A 25,331-nucleotide genomic window follows, 5' to 3' on the forward strand; every position below is an offset into this window, starting at 1 on the left:
GAGTGTTTGATGGGACAGTGTAGAGGGAGCTTTACTCTGTATCTAACCCGTGCTGTACCTGCCCTGGGAGTGTTTGATGGGACACTGTAGAGGGAGCTTTACTCTGTATCTAACCCGTTCTGTACCTGCCCTGGGAGTGTTTGATGGGATAGTGTAGAGGGAGCTTTACTCTGTATCTAACCTGTGCTGTACCTGCCCTGGGAGTGTTTGATGGGACAGTGTAGAGGGAGCTTTACTCTGTATCTAATCCGTGCTGTACCTGCCCTGGGAGTGTTTGATGGGACAGTGTAGAGGGAGCTTTACTCTGTATCTAACCCGTGCTGTACCTACCCTGGGAGTGTTTGATGGGACAGTGTAGAGGGAGCTTTACTCTGTATCTAACCCGTGCTGTATCTGCCCTGGGAGTGTTTGATGGGACAGTGTAGAGGGAGCTTTACTCTGTATCTAACCCGTGCTGTACCTGCCCTGGGAGTGTTTGATGGGACAGTGTAGAGGGAGTTTACTCTGTATCTAACCCGTTCTGTACCTGCCCTGGGAGTGTTTGATGGGACAGTGTAGAAGGAGATTTACTCTGTATCTCACCCGTGCTGTACCTGCCCTGGGAGTGTTTGATGGGACAGTGTAGAGGGAGCTTTACTCGGTATCTAACCCATGCTATACCTGCCCTGGGAGTGTTTGATGGGACAGTGTAGAGAGAGCTTTACTCTGTGTCTAACCCGTGCTGTACCTGCCCTGGGAGTGTTTGATGGGATAGTGTAGAGGGAGCTTTACTCTGTATCTAACCCGTGCTGTACCTGCCCTGGGAGTGTTTGATGGGTCAGTGTAGGGGGAGCTTTACTCCGTATCTAACCCGTGCTGTACCTGCGCTGGGAGTGTTTGATGGGACTGTGTAGAGGGAGCTTTACTCTGTATCTAACCCGTGCTGTACCTGCCCTGGGAGTGTTTGATGGGACAGTGTAGAGGGAGCTTTACTCTGTATCTAACCCGTGCTGTACCTGCCCTGGGAGTGTTTAATGGGACAGTGTAGAGGGAGCTTTACTCTATGTAACCCGTGCTGTACCTGCCCTGGGAGTGTTTGCTGGGACAGTGTAGAGGGAGCTTTGCTCTGTATCTAACCCGTGCTGTACCTGCCCTGGGAGTGTTTGATGGGACAGTGTAGAGGGAGCTTTACTCTGTATCTAACCCGTGCTGTACCTGCCCTGGGAGTGTTTGATGGGACAGTGTAGAGGGAGCTTTACTCTGTATCTAACCCGTTCTGTACCTGCCCTGGGAGTGTTTGATGGGAAAGTGTAGAGGGAGCTTTACTCTGTATCTCACCCGTTCTGTACCTGCCCTGGGAGTGTTTGATGGGACAGTGTAGAGGGAGCTTTACTCTGTATCTAACCCGTGCTGTACCTGCCCTGGGAGTGTTTGATGGGACAGTGTCGAAGGAGCTTTACCCTGTATCTAACCCGTGCTATACCTGCCCTGGGGGTGTTTGATGGGACAGTGTAGAGGGAGCTTTACTCTGTATCTAACCCGTGCTGTACCTGCCCTGGGAGTGTTTGATGGGACAGTGTAGAGGGAGCTTTACTCTGTATCTAACCCGTGCTGTACCTGCCCTGGGAGTGTTTGATGGGACAGTGTAGAGGGAGCTTTACTCTGTATCTAACCCTTGCTGTACCTGCCTTGGGAGTGTTTGATGGGACAGTGCAGAGGGAGCTTTACTCTGTATCTAACCCGTGCTGTACCTGCCCTGGGAGTGTTTGATGGGACAGTGTAGAGGGAGCTTTACTCTGTATCTAACCTGTTCTGTACCTGCCCTGGGAGTGTTTGATGGGACAGTGTAGAGGGAGCTTTACTCTGTATCTAACCCGTTCTGTACCTGCCCTGGGAGTGTTGGATGGGACAGTGTAGAGGGAGCTTTACTCTGTATCTAACCCGTGCTGTACCTGCCCTGGGAGTGTTTGATGGGACAGTGTAGAGGGAGCTTTACTCTGTATCTAACCCGTGCTGTACCTGCCCTGCGAGTGTTTGATGGGACAGTGTAGAGGGAACTTTACTCTGTATCTAACCCATGCTGTACCTGCCCTGGGAGTGTTTGATGGGACAGTGTAGAGGGATCTTTACTCTGTATCTAACCCGTGCTGTACCTGCCCTGGGAGTGTTTGATGGGACAGTGTAGAGGGAGCTTTACTCTGTACCTAACCCTTGCTGTACCTGCCCTGGGAGTGTTTGATGGGACAGTGTAGAGGGAGCTTTACCCTGTATCTAACCCTTGCTGTACCTGCCCTGGGAGTGTTTGATGGGACAGTGTAGAGGGAGCTTTACTCTGTATCTAACCCGTGCTGTACCTGCCCTGGGAGTGTTTAATGGGACTGTGTAGAGGGAGCTTTACTCTATGTAACCCGTGCTGTACCTGCCCTGGGAGTGTTTGCTGGGACAGTGTAGAGGGAGCTTTGCTCTGTATCTAACCCGTGCTGTACCTGCCCTGGGAGTGTTTGATGGGACAGTGTAGAGGGAGCTTTACTCTGTATCTAACCCGTGCTGTACCTGCCCTGGGAGTGTTTGATGGGACAGTGTAGAGGGAGCTTTACTCTGTATCTCACCCGTTCTGTACCTGCCCTGGGAGTGTTTGATGGGAAAGTGTAGAGGGAGCTTTACTCTGTATCTCACCCGTTCTGTACCTGCCCTGGGAGTGTTTGATGGGACAGTGTAGAGGGAGCTTTACTCTGTATCTAACCCGTGCTGTACCTGCCCTGGGAGTGTTTGATGGGACAGTGTCGAAGGAGCTTTACCCTGTATCTAACCCGTGCTATACCTGCCCTGGGGGTGTTTGATGGGACAGTGTAGAGGGAGCTTTACTCTGTATCTAACCCGTGCTGTACCTGCCCTGGGAGTGTTTGATGGGACAGTGTAGAGGGAGCTTTACTCTGTATCTAACCCGTGCTGTACCTGCCCTGGGAGTGTTTGATGGGACAGTGTAGAGGGAGCTTTACTCTGTATCTAACCCTTGCTGTACCTGCCTTGGGAGTGTTTGATGGGACAGTGCAGAGGGAGCTTTACTCTGTATCTAACCCGTGCTGTACCTGCCCTGGGAGTGTTTGATGGGACAGTGTAGAGGGAGCTTTACTCTGTATCTAACCTGTTCTGTACCTGCCCTGGGAGTGTTTGATGGGACAGTGTAGAGGGAGCTTTACTCTGTATCTAACCCGTTCTGTACCTGCCCTGGGAGTGTTTGATGGGACAGTGTAGAGGGAGCTTTACTCTGTATCTAACCCGTGCTGTACCTGCCCTGGGAGTGTTTGATGGGACAGTGTAGAGGGAGCTTTACTCTGTATCTAACCCGTGCTGTACCTGCCCTGCGAGTGTTTGATGGGACAGTGTAGAGGGAACTTTACTCTGTATCTAACCCATGCTGTACCTGCCCTGGGAGTGTTTGATGGGACAGTGTAGAGGGATCTTTACTCTGTATCTAACCCGTGCTGTACCTGCCCTGGGAGTGTTTGATGGGACAGTGTAGAGGGAGCTTTACTCTGTACCTAACCCTTGCTGTACCTGCCCTGGGAGTGTTTGATGGGACAGTGTAGAGGGAGCTTTACCCTGTATCTAACCCTTGCTGTACCTGCCCTGGGAGTGTTTGATGGGACAGTGTAGAGGGAGCTTTATTCTGTATCTAACCCTGTGCTGTACCTGCCCTGGGAGTGTTTGATGGGACAGTGTAGAGGGAGCTTTACTCTGTATCTAACCCGTGTTGTACCTGCCCTGGGAGTGTTTGATGGGACAGTGTAGAGGGAGCTTTACTCTGTATCTAATCCGTGCAGTACCTGCCCTGGGAGTGTTTGATGGGACAGTGTAGAGGGAGCTTTACTCTGTATCTAACCCGTGCTGTACCTGCCCTGGGAGTGTTTGATGGGACAGTGTAGAGGGAGCTTTACTCTGTATCTAACCTGTTCTGTACCTGCCCTGGGAGTGTTTGATGGGACAGTGTAGAGGGAGCTTTACTCTGTATCTAACCCGTGCTGTACCTGCCCTGGGAGTGTTTGTTGGGACAGGGTAGAGGGAGCTTTACTCTGTATCTAACCCGTGCTGTACCTGCCCGGGGAGTGGTTGATGGGACAGGGTAGAGGGAGCTTTACTCTGTATCTAACCCGTGCTGTACCTGCCCTGGGAGTGTTTGATGGGACAGTGTAGAGGGAGCTTTACTCTGTATCTAACCCGTGCTGTACCTGCCCTGGGAGTGTTTGTTGGGACAGGGTAGAGGGAGCTTTACTCTGTATATAACCCGTGCTGTACCTGCCCTGGGAGTGTTTGTTGGGACAGTGTAGAGGGAGCTTTACTCTGTATCTAACCCGTGCTGTACCTGCCCTGGGAGTGTTTGTTGGGACAGGGTAGAGGGAGCTTTACTCTGTATCTAACCCGTGCTGTACCTGCCCTGGGAGTGTTTGTTGGGACAGGGTAGAGGGAGCTTTACTCTGTATCTAACCCGTGCTGTACCTGCCCTGGGAGTGTTTGATGGGACAGTGTAGGGGGAGATTTACTCCGTATCTAACCCGTGCTGTACCTGCCCTGGGAGTGTTTGATGGGACAGTGTAGAGGGAGATTTACTCTGTATCTAACCCGTGCTGTACCTGCCCTGGGAGTGTTTGATGGGACAGTGTAGAGGGAGATTTACTCCGTATCTAACCCGTGCTGTACCTGCCCGGGGAGTGGTTGATGGGACAGTGTAGAGGGTGATTTACTCTGTATCTAACCCGTGCTGTTGATGTTGCTACTCAGAATGTCTCTGTGGATCAGTGGTTCCTGGGACTGAGCACGGGAACCTCAGCAAGCCCCTGAACCCACCAGCTTGTGAACTCCCAAAATGTCCTGAACCCCACCTCCGAGCTCAGGAACACTCACATCCGGAACCCTGTCGAGTTTCATAAGCCCACCAACCTCCCCCTCCCCCCGAACCCCACAATCTCCCTCCCCCTCCCCCCGAACCCCACAATCTCCCGACCCCTCCCCCCAAACCCCGCAATCTCCCGACCCCTCCCCCGAACCCCACAATCTCCCTCCCCCTCCCCCGAACCCCACAATCTCCCTCCCCCTCCCCCCGAACCCCACAATCTCCCGACCCCTCCCCCGAACCCCACAATCTCCCGACCCCTCCCCCGACCCCCACAATCTCCCGACCCCGAACACCGCAATCTCCCGACCCCTGAGCCCCGCAATCTCCCGACCCCCTCCGCGCTTCTGAACCCCACAATCTCCAAAACTACCTCAAGGTGATAGGCCTGTTAGCTGCAGTAATATTTCTGTTTTTAACCCCAGCCCCTAATTTGTTCCTGATTTTTCATCCACTTACTGGAATTGCTTGAAGCGCTCTCGGTCGTACTCCTCGTAGATCTCCCTCCAGCCCAGGATACTGACGAGGCCACAGCTCCCAGTGATCACCAGCATCAGGGACACCTTCACCATGTGGCTGACCTGCACCAACATAGTCGTGGCGATGAGTGCCAGTACCGAGATGTAGCTGTAGTATTTGGGCTGTTTCACGCAGCTGCCGCTGGTCTGGGTCAGGTTTCGGTTCCGGGGAGCTCGGTAACTGTGCAGACAGCTCAGCTTGGGAACAAAACCGAACATTACTCAAAACACGAGAACTGGAGTGGGAGAAACAGTCAGAGCAACAACTCCACCTACCCCACCATAACCCCCGACCCCAGCGTAACCCCCGACCCCACTGTAACCCCCGACCCCACTGTAACCCCAACCCCACCGTAACCCCCGAACCCACCGCAACCCCCGACCCCACCGCAACCCCCGACCCCACCGCAACCCCGACCCACCATCACCACTGTAACTCCTGACACCACCATAACCCCCGACCCCACCGCAACCCCCGACCCCAGCGTAACCCCCGACCCACCATCAGCACCGTAACCCCTGACACCACCGTAACCCCCGACCCCACCATAATCCTGACTCCAGCGTAACCCCTGACACCACCGTAACCCGACACCACCATACAGTTGAGGTACATTCCCATGAGGGGGAAAGGTAGGGCAACTGCCCAGGTGTGTCCTGTCCACAAAAAGCAGGACAAATCCAACCCGGCCAATTACCGCCCCATCAGTCTACTCTCAATCCTCAGTAAAGTGATGGAAGGTGTCATCGACAGTGCTATCAAGCGGCACTTACTCACCAATAACCTGCTCACTGATGCCCAGTTTGGGTTCCGCCAGGACCACTCGGCTCCCGACCTCATTACAGCCTTGGACCAAACATGGACAAAGGAGCTGAATTCCAGAGGTGAGGTGAGAGTGACTGCCCTTCAGATCAAGGCAGCATTTGACCGAGTGTGGCATCAAGGAGCCCTAGTAAAACTGAAGTCAATGGGAATCAGGGGGAAAACTCTCCACTGGCTGGAGTCATACCTAGCACAAAGGAAGATGGTTGTGGTGGTTAGAGGTCAATCATCACAGCCCCAGGACATCGCTGCAGGAGTTCCTCAGGACAGTGTCCTAGGCCCAACCATCTTCAGCTGCTTCATCAATGACCTTCCCTCCAACATAAGGTCAGAAATGGGGATGTTCGCTGATGACTGCACAGTGTTCAGTGCCATTCACAACTCCTCAGATAATGAAGCAGTCCATGCCCGCATGCAACAAGACCTGGACGACGTTCAGGCTTGGACTGATAAGTGGCAGGTAACATTCGCACCACAGAAGTGTCAGGCAATGACTATCTTTAACAAGCAAGAGTCTAACCACCGCCCCTTGACATTCAGTGGTATTACCATTGCCGAATCCCCCACTATCAACATCCTGGGGGTCACCATTGACCAGAAACTTAACTGGACCAGCCACATAAATACTGTGGCAACAAGAGCAGGCCAGAGGCTGGGTATTCTGTGGCGAGTGTCTCACCTCCTGACTCCCCAAAACCTTTCCACCATCTACAAGGCACAAGTCAGGAGTGTGATGGAATACTCTCCACTTGTCTGGATGAGTGCAGCTCCAACAACACGCAAGAAGCTCGACACCATCCAGGACAAAGCAGCCCGCTTGATTGGCACCCCATCCACCACCTTAAACATTCACTCCCTCCACCACCAGCGTACCGTGGCTGCAGTGTGTACCATCTACAAGATGCACTGCAGCAACTCGCCAAGGCTTCTTCAACAGCATCTCCCAAACCCGCGACCTCTTTCACCTAGAAGGACAAGGGCAGCAGGCACATGGGAACACCACCACCTACAAGTTCCCCTCCAAGTCACACACCATCCTGACTTAGAAGTGTATCGCTGATCCTTCATCGTCGCTGGGTCAAAATCCTTGAACTCTCTCCCTAACAGCACTGTGGGTGTACGTTCACCACACAGACTGCAGCGGTTCAAGAAGGCGGCTCACCGCCACCTTCTCAAGGGCGACTAGGGATGGGCAATAAATGCTGGCCTTGCCAGCGACGCCCACATCCCATAAGCGAATAAAAAAAAACTAAAGTCAGGGCTCCCTGAGTTTAAAGAAAATAAGAGGGGCAAAGAGAGGGTATGAGATTAGAATGGCAGCCAACATAAAAGGTATTATGGAGTATTGCATCCAGTTCTGGTCACCACATTTTAGGAATGATGTGCAGGCCCTTGAGAGGGTGCAGAGGAGATTTGATGGAGGTGTACAAGATTATGATGGGTTTGGATAGGCTAGACGGGGAAAGGCTTTTCCCACTAGTTGATGGTACAAGGACTAGGGGACACAGATTTAAGGTTTTGGGAAGAGATACAGGGGGGACGTGAGGAAGAACTTTTTTACGCAGTGAGTGGTGAGGACTTGGAACTCGCTGCCGACGGAAGTGGTGGAAGTGGAGACACTCGATGTTTTCAAGGGGAGACTGGATACGAATTAGGAGCAGGAGTCGGCCACTCGGCCCCTCGAGCCTGCTCCGCCATTCAATAAGATCACGGCTGATCTGATTACTCCACATTCCCGCCTACCCCCGATAACCTTTCACCCCCTTGCTTATCAAGAATCTATCTACCTCTGCCTTAAAAATATTCAAAGACTCTGCTTCCACCGCCCTCAGAGGAAGAGAGTTCCAAAAACTCACAACCCTCTGTGAGAAAAATTGTCTCCTCATCTCGGTCTTAAATGGGCGATCCCTTATTTTTAAACAAGTGTCCTAGAATGGTTACAGCACAGAAGGAGGCCATTCGGCCCGTCGAGCCCGGGCCAGCTCTCTACAAGAGCACTTCAGCTAGTCCCACTCCCTCGCCGTAGCCCTGCACATTTCTTTTCTTCAGGTACTTATCAGGTTGAACACCTGATTTCCAAAAGGTGTTCGACAAAGTGCCACATAATAGGCTTGCCAGCAAAGTTGAAGCCCATGAAGTAAAAGGGACAGTGGCAACATGGATACGGAATTGGCTAAGTTCAGCCCAGAGCCTCGTGTTGTCGGATACTGTTATATCCACTTTTGGGGGTCACCTCTTTGTTTCCGTGGGGGCAGAAAGGGGTGTGCCTGCTCTAAGGGGGGGTGAGCTCTCCACTCCTCCACCATTTCTCCGGGGTTTCTGGATTCTTCCACCAAAGTTATGGAAATTCAGCTCCATTCTTTATAGTGAGAAATGGGAAGAGAGCTGTGCAATACATAGTCTGTAGGGAGACACACACAGACGTTATACAGCTCCTTTAACATAGTAAAACATCCCAAGGCACTTCACAACAGTGTAATCAGGTAAACATTGATGGGCCCTGACGTAAGAAAACTACTCGGCACTTGGTCTAAGCGTTAAACAAAGCTTTAATCAACTGTTTCACAACATGGAGGTCTAGTTGTGTCCTTCACTAGTTCCTGTTAAGAATGTCCTGAGCAAGCTGGGCCCATGCCTGAGTATTTATACTCTCCCTGGACAGCGCCACCAGCAGGCCGCCCAGTATCATTTCATAATTCATTTCCACATGAAACACAAGATTCATGTCAGGCCCTTTGGAGAATGCCGAGAGGCACAGGGCGCAGCTGCAGGCTTATCTACGGAGGAATTCCAGTCTGGGAGTCGGCAGGAGAGTGGGAAGGTCGAGGAGCAGTGAAGGGTTGGGGTAGGGATTGGGGGGGAAGTACGTGAAAGGGGAGAAATGAGGTACACACACAAAAACACACAGACTGACACCCCTAGGCAGACTGACACATAAAGACACAGACAGACACACACAGACAGGCACAGACAGACAGACACACACACAGACAGACAGACAGACACACAGACAGACACAAACAGACACACACACAGACAGACACACAGACAGACACACACACACACACACACACACAGAGACAGACACACACACACACACACACACACAGACAGACAGACAGACACAGACAGACACAAACAGACACACACACAGGCAGACACACACACACACACAGAGACAGACACACACACACAGACAGGCACACACACAGACAGGCACACACACAGACACATAAAGATACACAGACTGACACATAAAGACACAGACAGACACACACACAGACTGACACATAAAGACACAGACACACAGACAGACAGAGACAGACACACACAGACACACACAAACAGACACACACACACAGACAGACACGCAGACAGACAGACACACACAGACAGACACACATACACAGACAGACACACACACACAGACAGGCACACACACAGACAGGCACACACACAGACACATAAAGACACACAGACTGACACATACAGACACAGACAGACACACACACAGACTGACACATAAAGACACAGACACACACAGACAGACAGAGACAGACACACACAGACACACACAAACAGACACACACAGACAGACAGACAGACAGACACACACACAGACAGACAGACACACACACAGACACACACATAGACACACACAGACAGACACACATACAGACAGACACACACATACAGACAGGCACACACACAGACAGGCACACACACAGACAGGCACACACAGACTGACACATAAAGACACAGACATACACACACAAGCAGACTGACACATAAAGACACACAGACAGACACACACACACACAGACTGACACATAAAGACACACAGACAGATGCCCTAACTATAATCTTCCAAAGTTCTGTAGATTCAAGAACCGTCCCTTTAGATTGAAAAATTGTGCATGACACTCCGCTATTTAAGAATGGCGAGAGAGGGAATTATAGACCCGTTAGCCTAACATCCGGTGGTGGGGAAATTGCTCGAGTCTATAATTAAGGATTGGGTGACTGAACACCTCAAAAATTTTCAGTTGATCAGAGAGCCAGCATGGATTTGTGAAAGGCAGGTCATGCCCGACAAACCGGATTGAATCTTTTGAAGAGGTGACTAAAGTAGTGGACAGGGGAATGTCTATGGATGTTATTTATATGGACTTCCAGAAGGTATTTGATAAAGTCCCACATAAGAGACTGTTATCTAAGGTAGAAGCCCACGGAATTGAGGGCAAATTATTGACCTGGTTAGGAAATTGGCCGAGCGGCAGGAGACAGAGAGTGGGGATAATGGGTAGTTACTCAAATTGGCAGGAGGTGACTCGTGGTGTCCCACAGGGATCTCAACTATTCACCGTATTTATTAACGACTTGAATGATGGCAGAGAAAGTCATATATCCAAATTTGCCGATGACACAAAGATAGAGTCATAGAGTCATAGAGTTTTACAGCACAGAAAGAGGCCCTTCGGCCCATCGTGTCTGCGCCGCCCATCCATCCCTGTCCAGTCTAATCCCATTTTCCAGCATTTGGTCCATAGCCTTGTATGCAATGGCATTTCAAGTGCTCATCCAAATGCTTCTTGAATGTTGTGAGGGTTCCTGCCTCTACCACCCTTTCAGGCATTGAGTTCCACATTCCAACCACCCTCTGGGTGAAAAAGTTCCTCCTCAAATCCCCTCTAAATCTCCTGCCCCTTACCCTGAATCTATGCCCCCTTGTTATTGACCCCCCTACTAAGGGGAAAAGTTCCTCTTTGTCTACCCTATCTATGCCCCTCATCATTTTGTACACCTCAATCAGGTCCCCCCTCAGCCTTCTTTGTTCCAAGGAAAACAACCCCAGCCTGTCCAGCCTCTCTTCATAGCTGAGGCGCTCCATCCCAGGTAACATCCTGGTGAATCTTCTCTGCACCCTCTCCAAAGCAATCACATCCTTCCTATAGTGAGGCGACCAGAACTGCACACAGTACTCCAGCTGTGGCCTCACCAGCGTTTTGTACAGTTCCATCATAACCTCCCTGCTCTTATATTCTATGCCTCGGCTAATGAAGGCAAGTATCCCATATGCCTTTTTAACCACCTTATCTACCTGTTCCGCTGCCTTCAGGGATCTATGTACATGTACACCAAGGTCCCTCTGACCCTCTGTACTTCCTAGGGTCCTACCACTCATTGTGTATTCCCTTGCCTTATTTGTCCGTCCAAAATGCATCACCTCGCACTTTTCAGGGTTAAATTCCATTTGCCACTTTTCCGCCCATCTGACCAACCCGTTTATATCGTCCTGTAGCCTGAGGCTTTCCTCCTCACAATTTACCACCCCACCAATTTTCGTGTCATCTGCGAACTTACTGATCATACCTTTTACATTCTCATCCAAATCATTTATGTAGATCACAAACAACAAGGGACCCAGCACCGATCCCTGAGGTACCCCACTGGACACAGGCTTCCAGTCACAAAAGCAACCTTCGACCATCACCCTCTGCCTCCTGCCACTCAGCCAGTTTATGATCCAACGCGCCAAGGCACCCTGGATCCCATGGGCTCTTACCTTCTTGACCAGTCTCCTATGCGGGACTTTGTCAAAAGCTTTACTGAAGTCCATGTAAACCACATCCACAGCATTTCCCTCATCCACCCCCCTAGTCACCCCCTCGAAAAATTCAATCAGATTTGTCAGACATGATTTACCCTTGACAAAGCCATGCTGACTATCCCCGATTAATCCTTGCCTCTCCAAGTGGAGACTAATTTTGTCCCTCAGAATTTTTTCCAATAATTTCCCTACCACAGATGTTAGGCTCACTGGCCTGTAATTCCCTGGTTTATCCCTGCTACCCTTCTTGAATAATGGTACTACGTTAGCTGTTCTCCAGTCCTCTGGTACATCCCCTGTGGCCAGAGAGGTTCTGAAAATTTGTGTCAGAGCCCCTGCAATCTCCTCCTTTGCCTCCCACAGCAGCCTGGGATACATCTCGTCCGGGCCTGGGGATTTATCCACTTTTTGGCCTGCTAAAACCGCTAGCACCTCCTCCCTCTCGATGCTAATATGTTCAAGTATGTCACAGCCCCCTTGCCCGATTTCTATGTCTGCATCGTCTTTCTCCATAGTGAACACAGATGCAAAAAATTCATTTAAAACCCCGCCTACATCATCTGGCTCTACACACAGATTGCCACTTTGGTCCCTAATGGGCCCTACCCTTTCCCTGGTTATCCTCTTGCCCTTAATATACTTATAAAACATCTTAGGATTTTCCTTTATTTTGCTCGCCAGTGTTATTTCATGGCCCCTCCTCGCCCTCCTAATTTCTTTTTTAAGTATGCCCCTGCATTTTTTATACTCCTCTAGGGCTTCTTCCGTCTTTAGTCTTTTGTAACTGCCAAAAGCCCCCCTTTTATTTCTAATGCATTTTTGTATATCCCTTGTCATCCAAGGTTCCCTTTGCTTGTTGGTCCCACCCTTGACCTTTACAGGAACATGTTGGCGTTGTACTCTCTCTATTTCCCTTCTGAAAGTCTCCCACTGTTTTGATGCGGATTTTCCTATAAGTAGCTGCTCCCAGTCCAATTTGGCCAGATCCTGCCTTATCATATTAAAATCGGCCTTCCCCCAATTTAGAACCCTTATTTCCGGGCCGTCTTTGTCTTTTTCCATGACCACCTTAAATCTCACCAAATTGTGGTCACTGTCGCCAAAATGCTCTCCTACTGACACTTCCACCACTTGCCCGGCTACATTCCCCAGAATTAGGTCCAGTACCGCCCCCTCTCTTGTAGGACTTTCTACATATTGGCTCAAAAAGCTCTCCTGGATGCACTTTAAGAATTCTGCACCCTCTAAGCCTTTCACACTCTGACTGTCCCAATTTATATTGGGGAAGTTGAAATCCCCCACTATTATTACCCTATTATTTTCACACTTCTCTGAGATAGACGGCTGTGTAGATGAAAGCATAAAATTACAAAGAGATATCAACAGATTAAGTGAATGGGCAAAACTGTGGCAAATGGATTTCAATGTAGGCAAATGTGAGGTCATCCACTTTGGACCTAAAAAGAATCGAACAGGGTACTTTCTAAATGGTAAAAACAGTGGAGGTCCAAAGAGACTTGGGGGTCCAGGTACATAGATCATTAAAATGTCATGAACAGGTACAGAAAATAATCAAAACGGCTAATGGAATGCTGGCCTTTAGATCTCGAGGACTAGAATACAGTGGGGTAGAAGTTATCCTGCAGCTATACAACATTCCATTTGCCTTCCTGATTACTTGCTGTACCTGCACGCTAACTTTTTGTGTTTCATGCACAAGGACCCCCAGGTCTCTCTGAACTGTAACATTTTTAAATCTCTCTCCATTTAAATAATAATTTGCTTTTTTATTTTTCTTACCAAAGTGGATAACCTCACACTTTTCCACATTATACTCCATGTGCCAAATGTTTGCCCACTCACTTAGCCTATCTATATACCTTTGGAGATTCTTTGTGTCCTCCTCACAACTTGCTAACCCACCTATCTTTGTATCATCAGCAAATTTGGCTACAGTACACTCAGTCCCTTCATCCAAGTCATTAATATAGATTGTAAATAGTTGAGGCCCCAGCACTGATCCCTGTGGCACCCCACTAGTTACTGTTTGCCAACCAGAAAATGACCCATTTATCCCGACTCTCTGTTTTCTGTTAGTTAGCCAATCCTCTGTCCATGCTAATATATTACCCCCAACCCCGTGAGCTCTTATCTTGTGCAGTAACCTTTTATGTGGCACTTTATCGAATGCCTTCTGGAAATCCAAATACACGACATCCACTGGTTCCCCTTTATCCACCCTGTTTGTCACATCCTCAAAGAACTCCAGCAAATTTGTCAAACACGATTTCCCTCTCATAAAACCATGTTGACTCTGTTTGACTGCATTATGATTTTCTAAATGTCCTGCTACCACTTCCTTAATGATGGACTCCAGCATTTTCCCAACGACAGATGTTAGGCTAACTGGTCGATAGTTTCCTGCTTTCTGTCTCCCTCCTTTCTTAAATAGGGGTGTTACATTTGCAGTTTTCCAATCCGCTGAGACCTCTCCAGAGTCCAGGGAATTTTGGAATATTGCAACCAATGCATCCACTATCTCTGCAGCCACTTCTTTTAAGACCCTGGGATGCAGGCCATCAGGTCCAGGGGACTTGTTAATTTTAAATCAGAGATTGATAGATTTTTGTTAACCAAAGGTATTAAGGGATATGGGCCAAAGGCAGGTTATGGAGTTAGATCGCAGATCAGCCACGATCTCATTGAATGGCAGAACAGGCTCGAGGGGCTGAATGGCCTCCCCCTGCTCCTAGACACACAAAAACACACAGACTGACATACAGAGACACAGGCTGACACACAAATTAATACACACACACACACACAGATACATACAAACACAAAGCAGACTCTGTATTAAGGGCTTGTCTGTGTTTGTATGTATCTGTGTGTGTGTGTGTGTGTATCTGTGTGTTTGTATGTATCTGTGTGTTTGTATGTATCTGTGTGTGTGTGTATGTATCTGTGTGTTTGTATGTATCTGTGTATTTGTATGTATCTGTGTGTGTGTATGTATCTGTGTGTTTGTATGTATCTGTGTGTGTGTCTGTGTGTGTATGTATCTGTGTGTGTGTATCTGTGTGTGTGTGTGTGTGTATCTGTGTGTGTGTCTGTGTATCTGTGTGTGTGTCTGTGTATCTGTGTGTGTGTCTGTGTATCTGTGTGTGTGTCTGTGTATCTGTGTGTGTGTCTGTGTGTCTGTGTGTGTGTCTGTGTATCTGTGTGTGTGTCTGTCTGTGTGTGTATCTGTGTGTGTGTCTGTGTATCTGTGTGTGTGTCTGTGTATCTGTGTGTGTGTCTGTGTATCTGTGTGTGTGTCTGTGTATCTGTGTGTGTGTCTGTCTGTGTATGTATCTGTGTGTGTGTCTGTGTATCTGTGTGTGTGTGTATGTATCTGTGTGTGTGTCTGTGTATCTGTGTGTGTGTCTGTGTGTGTGTGTATCTGTGTGTGTATTTATTTAAGTGAGCAGCCCCGGTTAATGGGCCCGCGCTCTCTCCTGCTCAGCCCTGTACTCCCCATTGAGGTAATTCCTGGCAATCTGCCGACTCCAGCAGCCTAATGAGAACTCCATCACGTGGGAAATCCACCACACACTCCAAACAGACGGCTCATTAGCCGACTAAAAGCCGATAATTAGGTCCCGGTGTGACACATTAACCAGATGAGTCACCGCACATACAGTTCAATGGTCACTTCACTCCCAAGACTGCAGCCCTCCACCAATCACCGCACCGCTTCATGTCGCACTTCAAATATTTTACTTGTTAAACATTGCAAATCACACACAAATCAGTCCCTCGATCCTCCCAGTAACTGAGGCACCTGGAGCAGAACAGACTTTCAGCACAGCTTAACCATGCCAGATCCTGATCACTGTCCAGTGAGCCCTGGGTTAGAGAGAGGGGAAATCAGCCAGGGTTCCTGCTCCTGATCACTGTCCAGTGAGCCCTGGGTTAGAGAGAGGGGGAAATCAGCCAGGGTTCCTGCTCCTGATCACTGTCCAGTGAGCCCTGGGTTAGAGAGAGGGGAAATCAGCCAGGGTTCCTGCTCCTGATCACTGTCTAGTGACCCCTGGGTTAGAGAGAGGGGAAATCAGCCAGGGTTCCTGCTCCTGATCACTGCCCAGTGACCCCTGGGTTAGAGAGAGGGGAAATCAGCCAGGGTTCCTGCTCCTGATCACTGTCCAGTGACCCCTGGGTTAGAGAGAGGGGAAATCAGCCAGGGTTCCTGCTCCTGATCAATGTCCAGTGAGCCCTGGGTTAGAGAGAGGGGGAATCAGCCAGGGTTCCTGCTCCTGATCACTGTCTAGTGACCCCTGGGTTAGAGAGAGGGGAAATCAGCCAGGGTTCCTGCTCCTGATCGCTGTCCAGTGACCCCTGGGTGAGAGAGAGGGGAAATCAGCCAGGGTTCCTGCTCCTGATCACTGTCCAGTGACCCCTGGGTTAGAGAGATGGGAAATCAGCCAGGGTTCCTGCTCCTGATCACTGCCCAGTGACCCCTGGGTTAGAGAGAGAGGAGAAATCAGCCCGGGTTCCTGCCCCTGATCACTGTCCACTGACCCATGGGTTAGAGAGGGGGGAAATCAGCCAGGGTTCCTGCTCCTGATCACTGCCCAGTGACCCCTGGGTTAGAGAGAGGGGAAATCAGCCAGGGTTCCTGCTCCTGATCACTGCCCAGTGACCCCTGGGTTAGAGAAGGGAGAAATCAGCCAGGGTTCCTGCTCCTGATCACTGTCCAGTGACCCCTGGGTTAGAGAGAGGGGAAATCAGCCAGGGTTCCTGCTCCTGATCACTGTCCAGTGACCCCTGGGTTAGAGAGAGAGGGGAAATCAGCCAGGGTTCCTGCTCCTGATCACCGTCCAGTGAGCCCTGGGTTAGAGAGGGGGGGAATCAGCCAGGGTTCCTGCTCCTGATCACTGTCCAGTGACCCCTGGGTTAGAGAGAGGGGAAATCAGCCAGGGTTCCTGCTCCTGATCACTGTCCAGTGACCCCTGGGTTAGAGGGAGGGGAAATCAGCCAGAGTTCCTGCTCCTGATCACAGTCCAGTGACCCCTGGGTTAGAGAGAGGGGGAATCAGCCAGGGTTCCTGCTCCTGATCACTGTCCAGTGACCCCTGGGTTAGAGAGAGGGGAAATCAGCCAGGGTTCCTGCTCCTGATCACTGTCCAGTGACCCCTGGGTTAGAAAGAGGGGAAATCAGCCAGGGTTCCTGCTCCTGATCACTGCCCAGTGACCCCTGGGTTAGAGAGAGAGGAGAAATCAGCCCGGGTTCCTGCCCCTGATCACTGTCCACTGACCCATGGGTTAGAGAGAGGGGAAATCAGCCAGGGTTCCTGCTCCTGATCACTGCCCAGTGATCCCTGGGTTAGAGAGAGGGGAAATCAGCCAGGGTTCCTGCTCCTGATCACTGTCCAGTGACCCCTGGGTTAGAGAGAGGGGAAATCAGCCAGGGTTCCTGCTTCTGATCACTGTCCAGTGACCCCTGGGTTAGAGGTAGGGGGAAATCAGCCAGGGTTCCTGCTCCTGATCACTGTCCAGTGACCCCTGGGTTAGAGGTAGGGGGAAATCAGCCAGGGTTCCTGCTCCTGATCACTGTCCAGTGACCCCTGGGTTAGAGAGAGGGGAAATCAGCCAGGGTTCCTGCTCCTGATCACAGCCCAGTGAGCCCTGGGTTAGAGGTAGGGGGAAATCAGCCAGGGTTCCTGCTCCTGATCACTGTCCAGTGACCCCTGGGTTAGAGAGAGAGGGGAAATCAGCCAGGGTTCATGCTCCTGATCACTGCCCAGTGACCCCTGGGTTAGAGAGAGAGGGGAAATCAGCCAGGGTTCCTGCTCCTGATCACTGTCCAGTGACGCCTGGGTTAGAGGGAGGGGAAATCAGCCAGAGTTCCTGCTCCTCATCACAGTCCAGTGACCCCTGGGTTAGAGAGAGGGGGAATCAGCCAGGGTTCATGCTCCTGATCACTGCCCAGTGACCCCTGGGTTAGAGAGAGAGGAGAAATCAGCCCGGGTTCCTGCCCCTGATCACTGTCCACTGACCCATGGGTTAGAGAGGGGGGAAATCAGCCAGGGTTCCTGCTCCTGATCACTGCCCAGTGAACCCTGGGTTAGAGAGAGGGGAAATCAGCCAGGGTTCCTGCTCCTGATCACTGCCCAGTGACCCCTGGGTTAGAGAGGGGAGAAATCAGCCAGGGTTCCTGCTCCTGATCACTGTCCAGTGACCCCTGGGTTAGAGAGAGGGGAAATCAGCCAGGGTTCCTGCTCCTGATCACTGTCCAGTGACCCCTGGGTTAGAGAGAGGGGGAATCAGCCAGGGTTCCTGCTCCTGATCACTGTCCAGTGACCCCTGGGTTAGAGAGAGGGGAAATCAGCCAGAGTTCCTGCTCCTGATCACTGTCCAGTGACCCCTGGGTTAGAGAGAGGGGAAATCAGCCAGGGTTCCTGCTCCTGATCACTGCCCAGTGACCCCTGGGTTAGAGAGAGAGGAGAAATCAGCCCGGGTTCCTGCCCCTGATCACTGTCCACTGACCCATGGGTTAGAGAGAGGGGAAATCAGCCAGGGTTCCTGCTCCTGATCACTGCCCAGTGACCCCTGGGTTAGAGAGAGGGGAAATCAGCCAGGGTTCCTGCTCCTGATCACTGCCCAGTGACCCCTGGGTTAGAGAGAGGGGAAATCAGCCAGGGTTCCTGCTTCTGATCACTGTCCAGTGAGCCCTGGGTTAGAGAGAGGGGGAATCAGCCAGGGTTCCTGCTCCTGATCACTGTCCAGTGACCCCTGGGTTAGAGAGAGGGGAAATCAGCCAGGGTTCCTGCTCCTGATCACAGCCCAGTGAGCCCTGGGTTAGAGGTAGGGGGAAATCAGCCAGGGTTCCTGCTCCTGATCACTGTCCAGTGACCCCTGGGTTAGAGAGAGGGGAAATCAGCCAGGGTTCCTGCTCCTGATCACTGTCCAGTGACCCCTGGGTTAGAGAGAGAGGGGAAATCAGCCAGGGTTCCTGCCCCTGATCACTGTCCAGTGACCCCTGGGTTAGAGAGAGAGGGGAAATCAGCCAGGGTTCCTGCTCCTGATCACTGTCCAGTGACCCCTGGGTTAGAGAGAGGGGAAATCAGCCAGGGTTCCTGCTCCTGATCACTGCCCAGTGACCCCTGGGTTAGAGAGAGGGGAAATCAGCCAGGGTTCCTGCTCCTGATCACTGCCCAGTGACCCCTGGGTTAGAGAGAGGGGAAATCAGCCAGAGTTCCTGCTCCTGATCACTGTCCAGTGACCCCTGGGTTAGAGAGAGGGGAAATCAGCCAGGGTTCCTGCTCCTGATCACTGTCCAGTGACCCCTGGGTTAGAGAGAGGGGGAATCAGCCAGGGTTCCTGCTCCTGATCACAGTCCAGTGACCCCTGGGTTAGAGAGAGGGGAAATCAGCCAGGGTTCCTGCTCCTGATCACTGTCCAGTGACCCCTGGGTTAGAGAGAGGGGAAATCAGCCAGGGTTCCTGCTCCTGATCACTGCCCAGTGACCCCTGGGTTAGAGAGAGAGGAGAAATCAGCCCGGGTTCGTGCTCCTGATCACTGTCCAGTGACCCCTGGGTTAGAGAGAGGGGAAATCAGCCAGGGTTCCTGCTCCTGATCACTGTCCACTGACCCATGGGTTAGAGAGAGGGGAAATCAGCCAGGGTTCCTGCTCCTGATCACAGTATAGTGACCCCTGGGTTAGAGAGAGGGGAAATCAGCCAGGGTTCCTGCTCCTGATCACTGTCCAGTGACCCATGGGTTAGAGAGAGGGGAAATCAGCCAGGGTTCCTGCTCCTGATCACTGCCCAGAGACCCTTGGGTTAGAGAGAGGGGAAATCAGCCAGGGTTCCTGCTCCTGATCACTGCCCAGTGACCCCTGGGTTAGAGAGAGGAGAAATCAGCCAGGGTTCCTGCTCCTGATCACTGTCCAGTGACCCCTGGGTTAGAGAGAGGGGAAATCAGCCAGGGTTCCTGCTCCTGATCACTGCCCAGTGACCCCTGGGTTAGAGAGAGGGGAAATCAGCCAGGGTTCCTGCTTCTGATCACTGTCCAGTGAGCCCTGGGTTAGAGAGAGGGAGAATCAGCCAGGGTTCCTGCTCCTGATCACTGTCCAGTGACCCCTGGGTTAGAGAGAGGGGAAATCAGCCAGGGTTCCTGCTCCTGATCACAGCCCAGTGAGCCCTGGGTTAGAGCTAGGGGGAAATCAGCCAGGGTTCCTGCTCCTGATCACTGTCCAGTGACCCCTGGGTTAGAGAGGGGAAATCAGCCAGGGTTCCTGCTCCTGATCACTGTCCAGTGAGCCCTGGGTTAGAGAGAGGGGGAATCAGCCAGGGTTCCTGCTCCTGATCACTGTCCAGTGACCCCTGGGTTAGAGAGAGGAGAAATCAGCCAGGTTTCCTGCTCCTGATCACTGTCCAGTGACCCCTGGGTTAGAGAGAGGGGAAATCAGCCAGGGTTCCTGCTCCTGATCACTGTCCAGTGACCCCTGGTTTAGAGAGAGGGGAAATCAGCCAGGGTTCCTGCTTCTGATCACTGTCCAGTGAGCCCTGGGTTAGAGAGAGGGGGATCAGCCAGGGTTCCTGCTCCTGATCACTGTCCAGTGACCCCTGGGTTAGAGAGAGGGGAAATCAGCCAGGGTTCCTGCTCCTGATCACAGCCCAGTGAGCCCTGGGTTAGAGGTAGGGGGAAATCAGCCAGGGTTCCTGCTCCTGATCACTGTCCAGTGACCCCTGGGTTAGAGAGAGAGGGGAAATCAGCCAGGGTTCCTGCTCCTGATCACTGCCCAGTGACCCCTGGGTTAGAGAGAGAGAGGGGAAATCAGCCAGGGGTTCCTGGTCCTGATCACTGTCCAGTGACCCCTGGGTGAGAGAGGGGGGGAATCAGCCAGGGTTCCTGCTCCTGATCACTGCCCAGTGACCCCTGGGTTAGAGAGAGAGGAGAAATCAGCCCGGGTTCCTGCCCCTGATCACTGCCCAGTGACCCCTGGGTTAGAGAGAGGGGAAATCAGCCAGGGTTCCTGCTCCTGATCACTGTCCAGTGACCCCTGGGTTAGAGAGAGGGGAAATCAGCCAGGGTTCCTGCTCCTGATCACTGTCCACTGACCCATGGGTTAGAGAGAGGGGAAATCAGCCAGGGTTCCTGCTCCTGATCACTGCCCAGTGACCCCTGGGTTAGAGAGAGGGGAAATCAGCCAGGGTTCCTGCTTCTGATCACTGTCCAGTGAGCCCTGGGTTAGAGAGAGGGGAAATCAGCCAGGGTTCCTGCTCCTGATCACTGTCCAGTGAGCCCTGGGTTAGAGAGAGGGGGAATCAGCCAGGGTTCCTGCTCCTGATCACTGTCCAGTGACCCCTGGGTTAGAGAGAGGGGAAATCAGCCAGGGTTCCTGCTCCTGATCACTGTCCAGTGAGCCCTGGGTTAGAGAGAGGGGGAATCAGCCAGGGTTCCTGCTCCTGATCACTGTCCAGTGATCCCTGGGTTAGAGAGAGGGGAAATCAGCCAGGGTTCCTGCTCCTGATCACAGCCCAGTGAGCCCTGGGTTAGAGGTAGGGGGAAATCAGCCAGGCTTCCTGCTCCTGATCGCTGTCCAGTGACCCCCTGGGTTAGAGAGAGGAGGAATCAGCCAGGGTTCCTGCTCCTGATCACTGTCCAGTGACCCCTGGGTTAGAGAGAGAGGGGAAATCAGCCAGGGTTCCTGCTCCTGATCACTGCCCAGTGACACTTGGGTTAGAGAGAGAGAGGGGAAATCAGCCAGGGTTCCTGCTCCTGATCACTGTCCAGTGACCCCTGGGTTAGAGAGAGGGGAAATCAGCCAGGGTTCCTGCTCCTGATCACTGTCCAGTGACCCCTGGGTTAGAGGGAGGGGAAATCAGCCAGAGATCCTGCTCCTGATCACTGTCCAGTGACCCCTGGGTTAGAGAGAGGGGGAATCAGCCAGGGTTCCTGCTCCTGATCACTGTCCAGTGACCCCTGGGTTAGAGAGAGGGGAAATCAGCCCGGGTTCCTGCTCCTGATCACTGTCCAGTGACCCCTGGGTTAGAGAGAGGGGAAATCAGCCAGGGTTCCTGCTCCTGATCACTGTCCAGTGACCCCTGGGTTAGAGAGGGGGGGAATCAGCCAGGGTTCCTGCTCCTGATCACTGCCCAGTGACCCCTGGGTTAGAGAGAGGGGAAATCAGCCAGGGTTCCTGCTTCTGATCACTGTCCAGTGAGCCCTGGGTTAGAGAGAGGGGAAATCAGCCAGGGTTCCTGCCCCTGATCACTGTCCACTGACCCCTGGGTTAGAGAGAGAGGGGAAATCAGCCAGAGTTCCTGCTTCTGATCACTGTCCAGTGAGCCCTGGGTTAGAGAGAGGGGGAATCAGCCAGGGTTCCTGCTCCTGATCACTGTCCAGTGACCCCTGGGTTAGAGAGAGGGGAAATCAGCCAGGGTTCCTGCCCCTGATCACTGTCCACTGACCCCTGGGTTAGAGAGAGGGGAAATCAGCCAGGGTTCCTGCTCCTGATCACTGCCCAGTGACCCCTGGGTTAGAGAGAGGGGGAATCAGCCAGGGCTCCTGCTCCTGATCATTGTCCAGTGACCCCTGGGTTAGAGAGAGGGGAAATCAGCCAGGGTTCCTGCTCCTGATCACTGTCCAGTGACCCCTGGGTTAGAGAGAGGGGAAATCAGCCAGGGTTCCTGCTCCTGATCACTGTCCAGTGATCCCTGGGTTAGAGAGAGAGGGGAAATCAGCCAGGGTTCCTGCTCCTGATCACTGCCCAGTGACCCCTGGGTTAGAGAGAGGGGGAATCAGCCAGGGCTCCTGCTCCTGATCACTGTCCAGTGACCCCTGGGTCAGAGAGAGGGGGAAATCAGCCAGGGTTCCTGCTCCTGATCACTGTCCAGTGAGCCCTGGGTTAGAGAGAGGGGAAATCAGCCAGGGTTCCTGCTCCTGATCACTGTCCAGTGACCCCTGGGTTAGAGAGAGGGGGAATCAGCCAGGGTTCCTGCTCCTGATCACTGTCCAGTGACCCCTGGGTCAGAGAGAGGGGGAAATCAGCCAGGGTTCCTGCTCCTGATCACTGTCCAGTGACCCCTGGGTTAGAGAGAGGGGGAATCAGCCAGGGTTCCTGCTCCTGATCACTGTCCAGTGACCCCTGGGTTAGAGAGAGGGGGAATCAGCCAGGGTTCCTGCTCCTGATCACTGTCCAGTGACCCCTGGGTTAGAGAGAGGTGAAATCATAGAAACATAGAAGATAGGAGCAGGAGTAGGCCATTCGGCCCCTCGAGCCTGCTCCACCATTCAATGAGATCATGGCTGATCATCCAAATTCAGTAACCTGTCCCTGCCTTCTCCCCATATCCCTTGATCTCTTTAGCCTTAAGAAATATATCCAACTCCTTCTTGAATATAGTTAATGAATTGGCCTCTACTGCCTTCTGTGGTAGAGAATTCCACAGGTTCACCACTCTCTGGGTGAAGAAATTCCTCCTCATTTCTGTCCTAAATGGCTTACCCCTTATCCTTAGACTGTGACCCCTGGTTCTGGCTTCCCCGACCATCAGGAACATCCTTCCTGCATCTAGTCTGTCCAGTCCTGTCAGAATTTTATAAGTTTCAATGAGATCCCCTCTCATTCTTCTAAGCTCCAGCGAGTGTAAGTCCAATCGACCCAATCTCTCCTCATACGTCATTCCTGCCATCCCAGGTATCAGTCTGGTGAATCTTCGCTGCACTCCCTCCATGGCAAGAACATCCTTCCTCAGATAAGGCGACCAAAACTGCACACAATACTCAAGATGTGGTCTCACCAAGGCCCTGTACAACTGCAAGACATCCTTGCTCCTGTACTCAAACCCTCTCGCTACGAAGGCCAACATACCATTTGCCTTCTTAACCGCCTGCTGCACCTGCATGCTTACCTTCAGCGACTGGTGCACAAGGACACCCAGGTCTCGTTGCACTTCCCCTTCTCCCAATCTATTGCCATTCAGATAATAATCTGCCTTCCTGTTTTTGACACCAAAGTGGATAACCTCGCATTTATCCACATTATATTGCATCTGCCATGCTTTTGCCCAATCACCCAACCTGTCCAAATCATCCTGGAGTTTCTCTGCATCCTCCTCACAGCACACACACCCACCCAGCTTTGTGTCGTCTGCAAACTTGGAGATATTACATCTAGTTCCCTCGTCTAGAGCATTAATATATATTGTGAACAGCTGGGGTCCTAGGACCGATCCTTGCGGTACCCCACTAGTCACTGCCTGCCACTCGGAAAAAGACCCGTTTATTCCAACACTTTGCTTTCTGTCTGCCAACCAGTTCTCTACCCAAGTCAATACCTTACCCCCAATCCCGTGTGCCTTAACTTTACACGCTAATCTCTTATGCGGGACCTTATCGAAAGCCTTTTGAAAGTCCAAATACACCACATCCACTGGTTCTCCCTTATCTATTTTCCCAGTTGCATCCTCAAAAAATTCCAGTGGATTAGTCAAGCACAATGTACCTTTTGTAAATCTATGTTGACTTTGTCCGATCCTGTCACTGTTTTCCAAGTGCTCTGCTATTACATCTTTTATAATGGACTCTAGCATTTTCCCCACTACTGATGTTAGGCTTACCGGTCTGTAATTCCCCGTTTTCTCTCTACCACCTTTTTTGAATAGTGGGGTAACATTAGCTACCCTCCAATCCATGGGTACTGTTCCAGATCCCATCGAATGTTAGAAGATAATCAGCAATGCATCTACTATTTCTCGGGCCACTTCCTTAAGTAACCTAGAATGTAGATTATCAGGCCCTGGGGATTTATCGGCCTTCAATCTCGTCAATTTCCCTAACACCATTTCCCTACAAATACGGATTCTTTCAGTTCCTCCCTTTCATCAGACCCTATGTTCCCCGACATCTCTGGGAGGTTATTTGTTTCCTCCTTTGTGAAGACAGAACCAAAATATGTATTTAATTGGTTTGCCATTTCTTTGTTCCCCATTATAAATTCCCCTGATTCTGACTGCAAGGGACCTACACTTGACTTCACCAATCTTTTTCTCTTCACATATCTATAAAAGCTTCTCCAGTCAGTTTTTATGTTCCCTGCAAGCTTATTCTCATACTCTATTTTCCCCTTCTTAATTAATCCCTTTGTCCTCCTTTGTTGAATCCTAAACTGCCCCCAATCCTCAGGTTTACTGCTTTTTCTGGCCAATTTATATGACCTCTGCTTGGATCTTATGCTATTCCCTAATTTCCCTCGTTAGCCACGGTTGAGTCACCTTTTTTGTTTTATTTTTATGCCAAACTGGGATGAACAAATTCTGTAGTTCATCCATGCGGTCTTTGAATGTTTGCCATTGCCTATCCACCGTCAACCCTTTGAGTGACATTCCCCAATCAATCCTACCCAACTCGCGCCTCATACCATCGTAGTTTCCTTTATTTAAATTCAGGACCCTAGTCTCTGAGTCAACTACTTCGCTCTCCATCTTAATGAAGAATTCTATCATATTATGATCGCTCCGAC

General features: G+C 51.4%; 1 protein-coding gene across 3 annotated transcripts in view; it reads right to left on the reverse strand.

The window, feature by feature from the left end:
• Positions 1–25,331, reverse strand: part of adcy3a (adenylate cyclase 3a) — a 330,506-nt gene that overhangs the window by 214,947 nt on the left and 90,228 nt on the right. For all 3 annotated transcript variants that reach the window (XM_085978752.1, XM_085978736.1, XM_085978744.1), the window contains exon 13: positions 5,330–5,586. In XM_085978752.1, coding sequence (XP_085834878.1) covers positions 5,330–5,586 — 257 coding nt within the window. The remainder of the gene's footprint in view (positions 1–5,329; positions 5,587–25,331) is intronic.

Source organism: Somniosus microcephalus, chromosome 3 (genome assembly GCF_052327205.1).
Source record: "Somniosus microcephalus isolate GS21.2 chromosome 3, FLI_Smic_1.0, whole genome shotgun sequence".
Taxonomy (NCBI): Eukaryota; Metazoa; Chordata; class Chondrichthyes; order Squaliformes; family Somniosidae; genus Somniosus; species Somniosus microcephalus.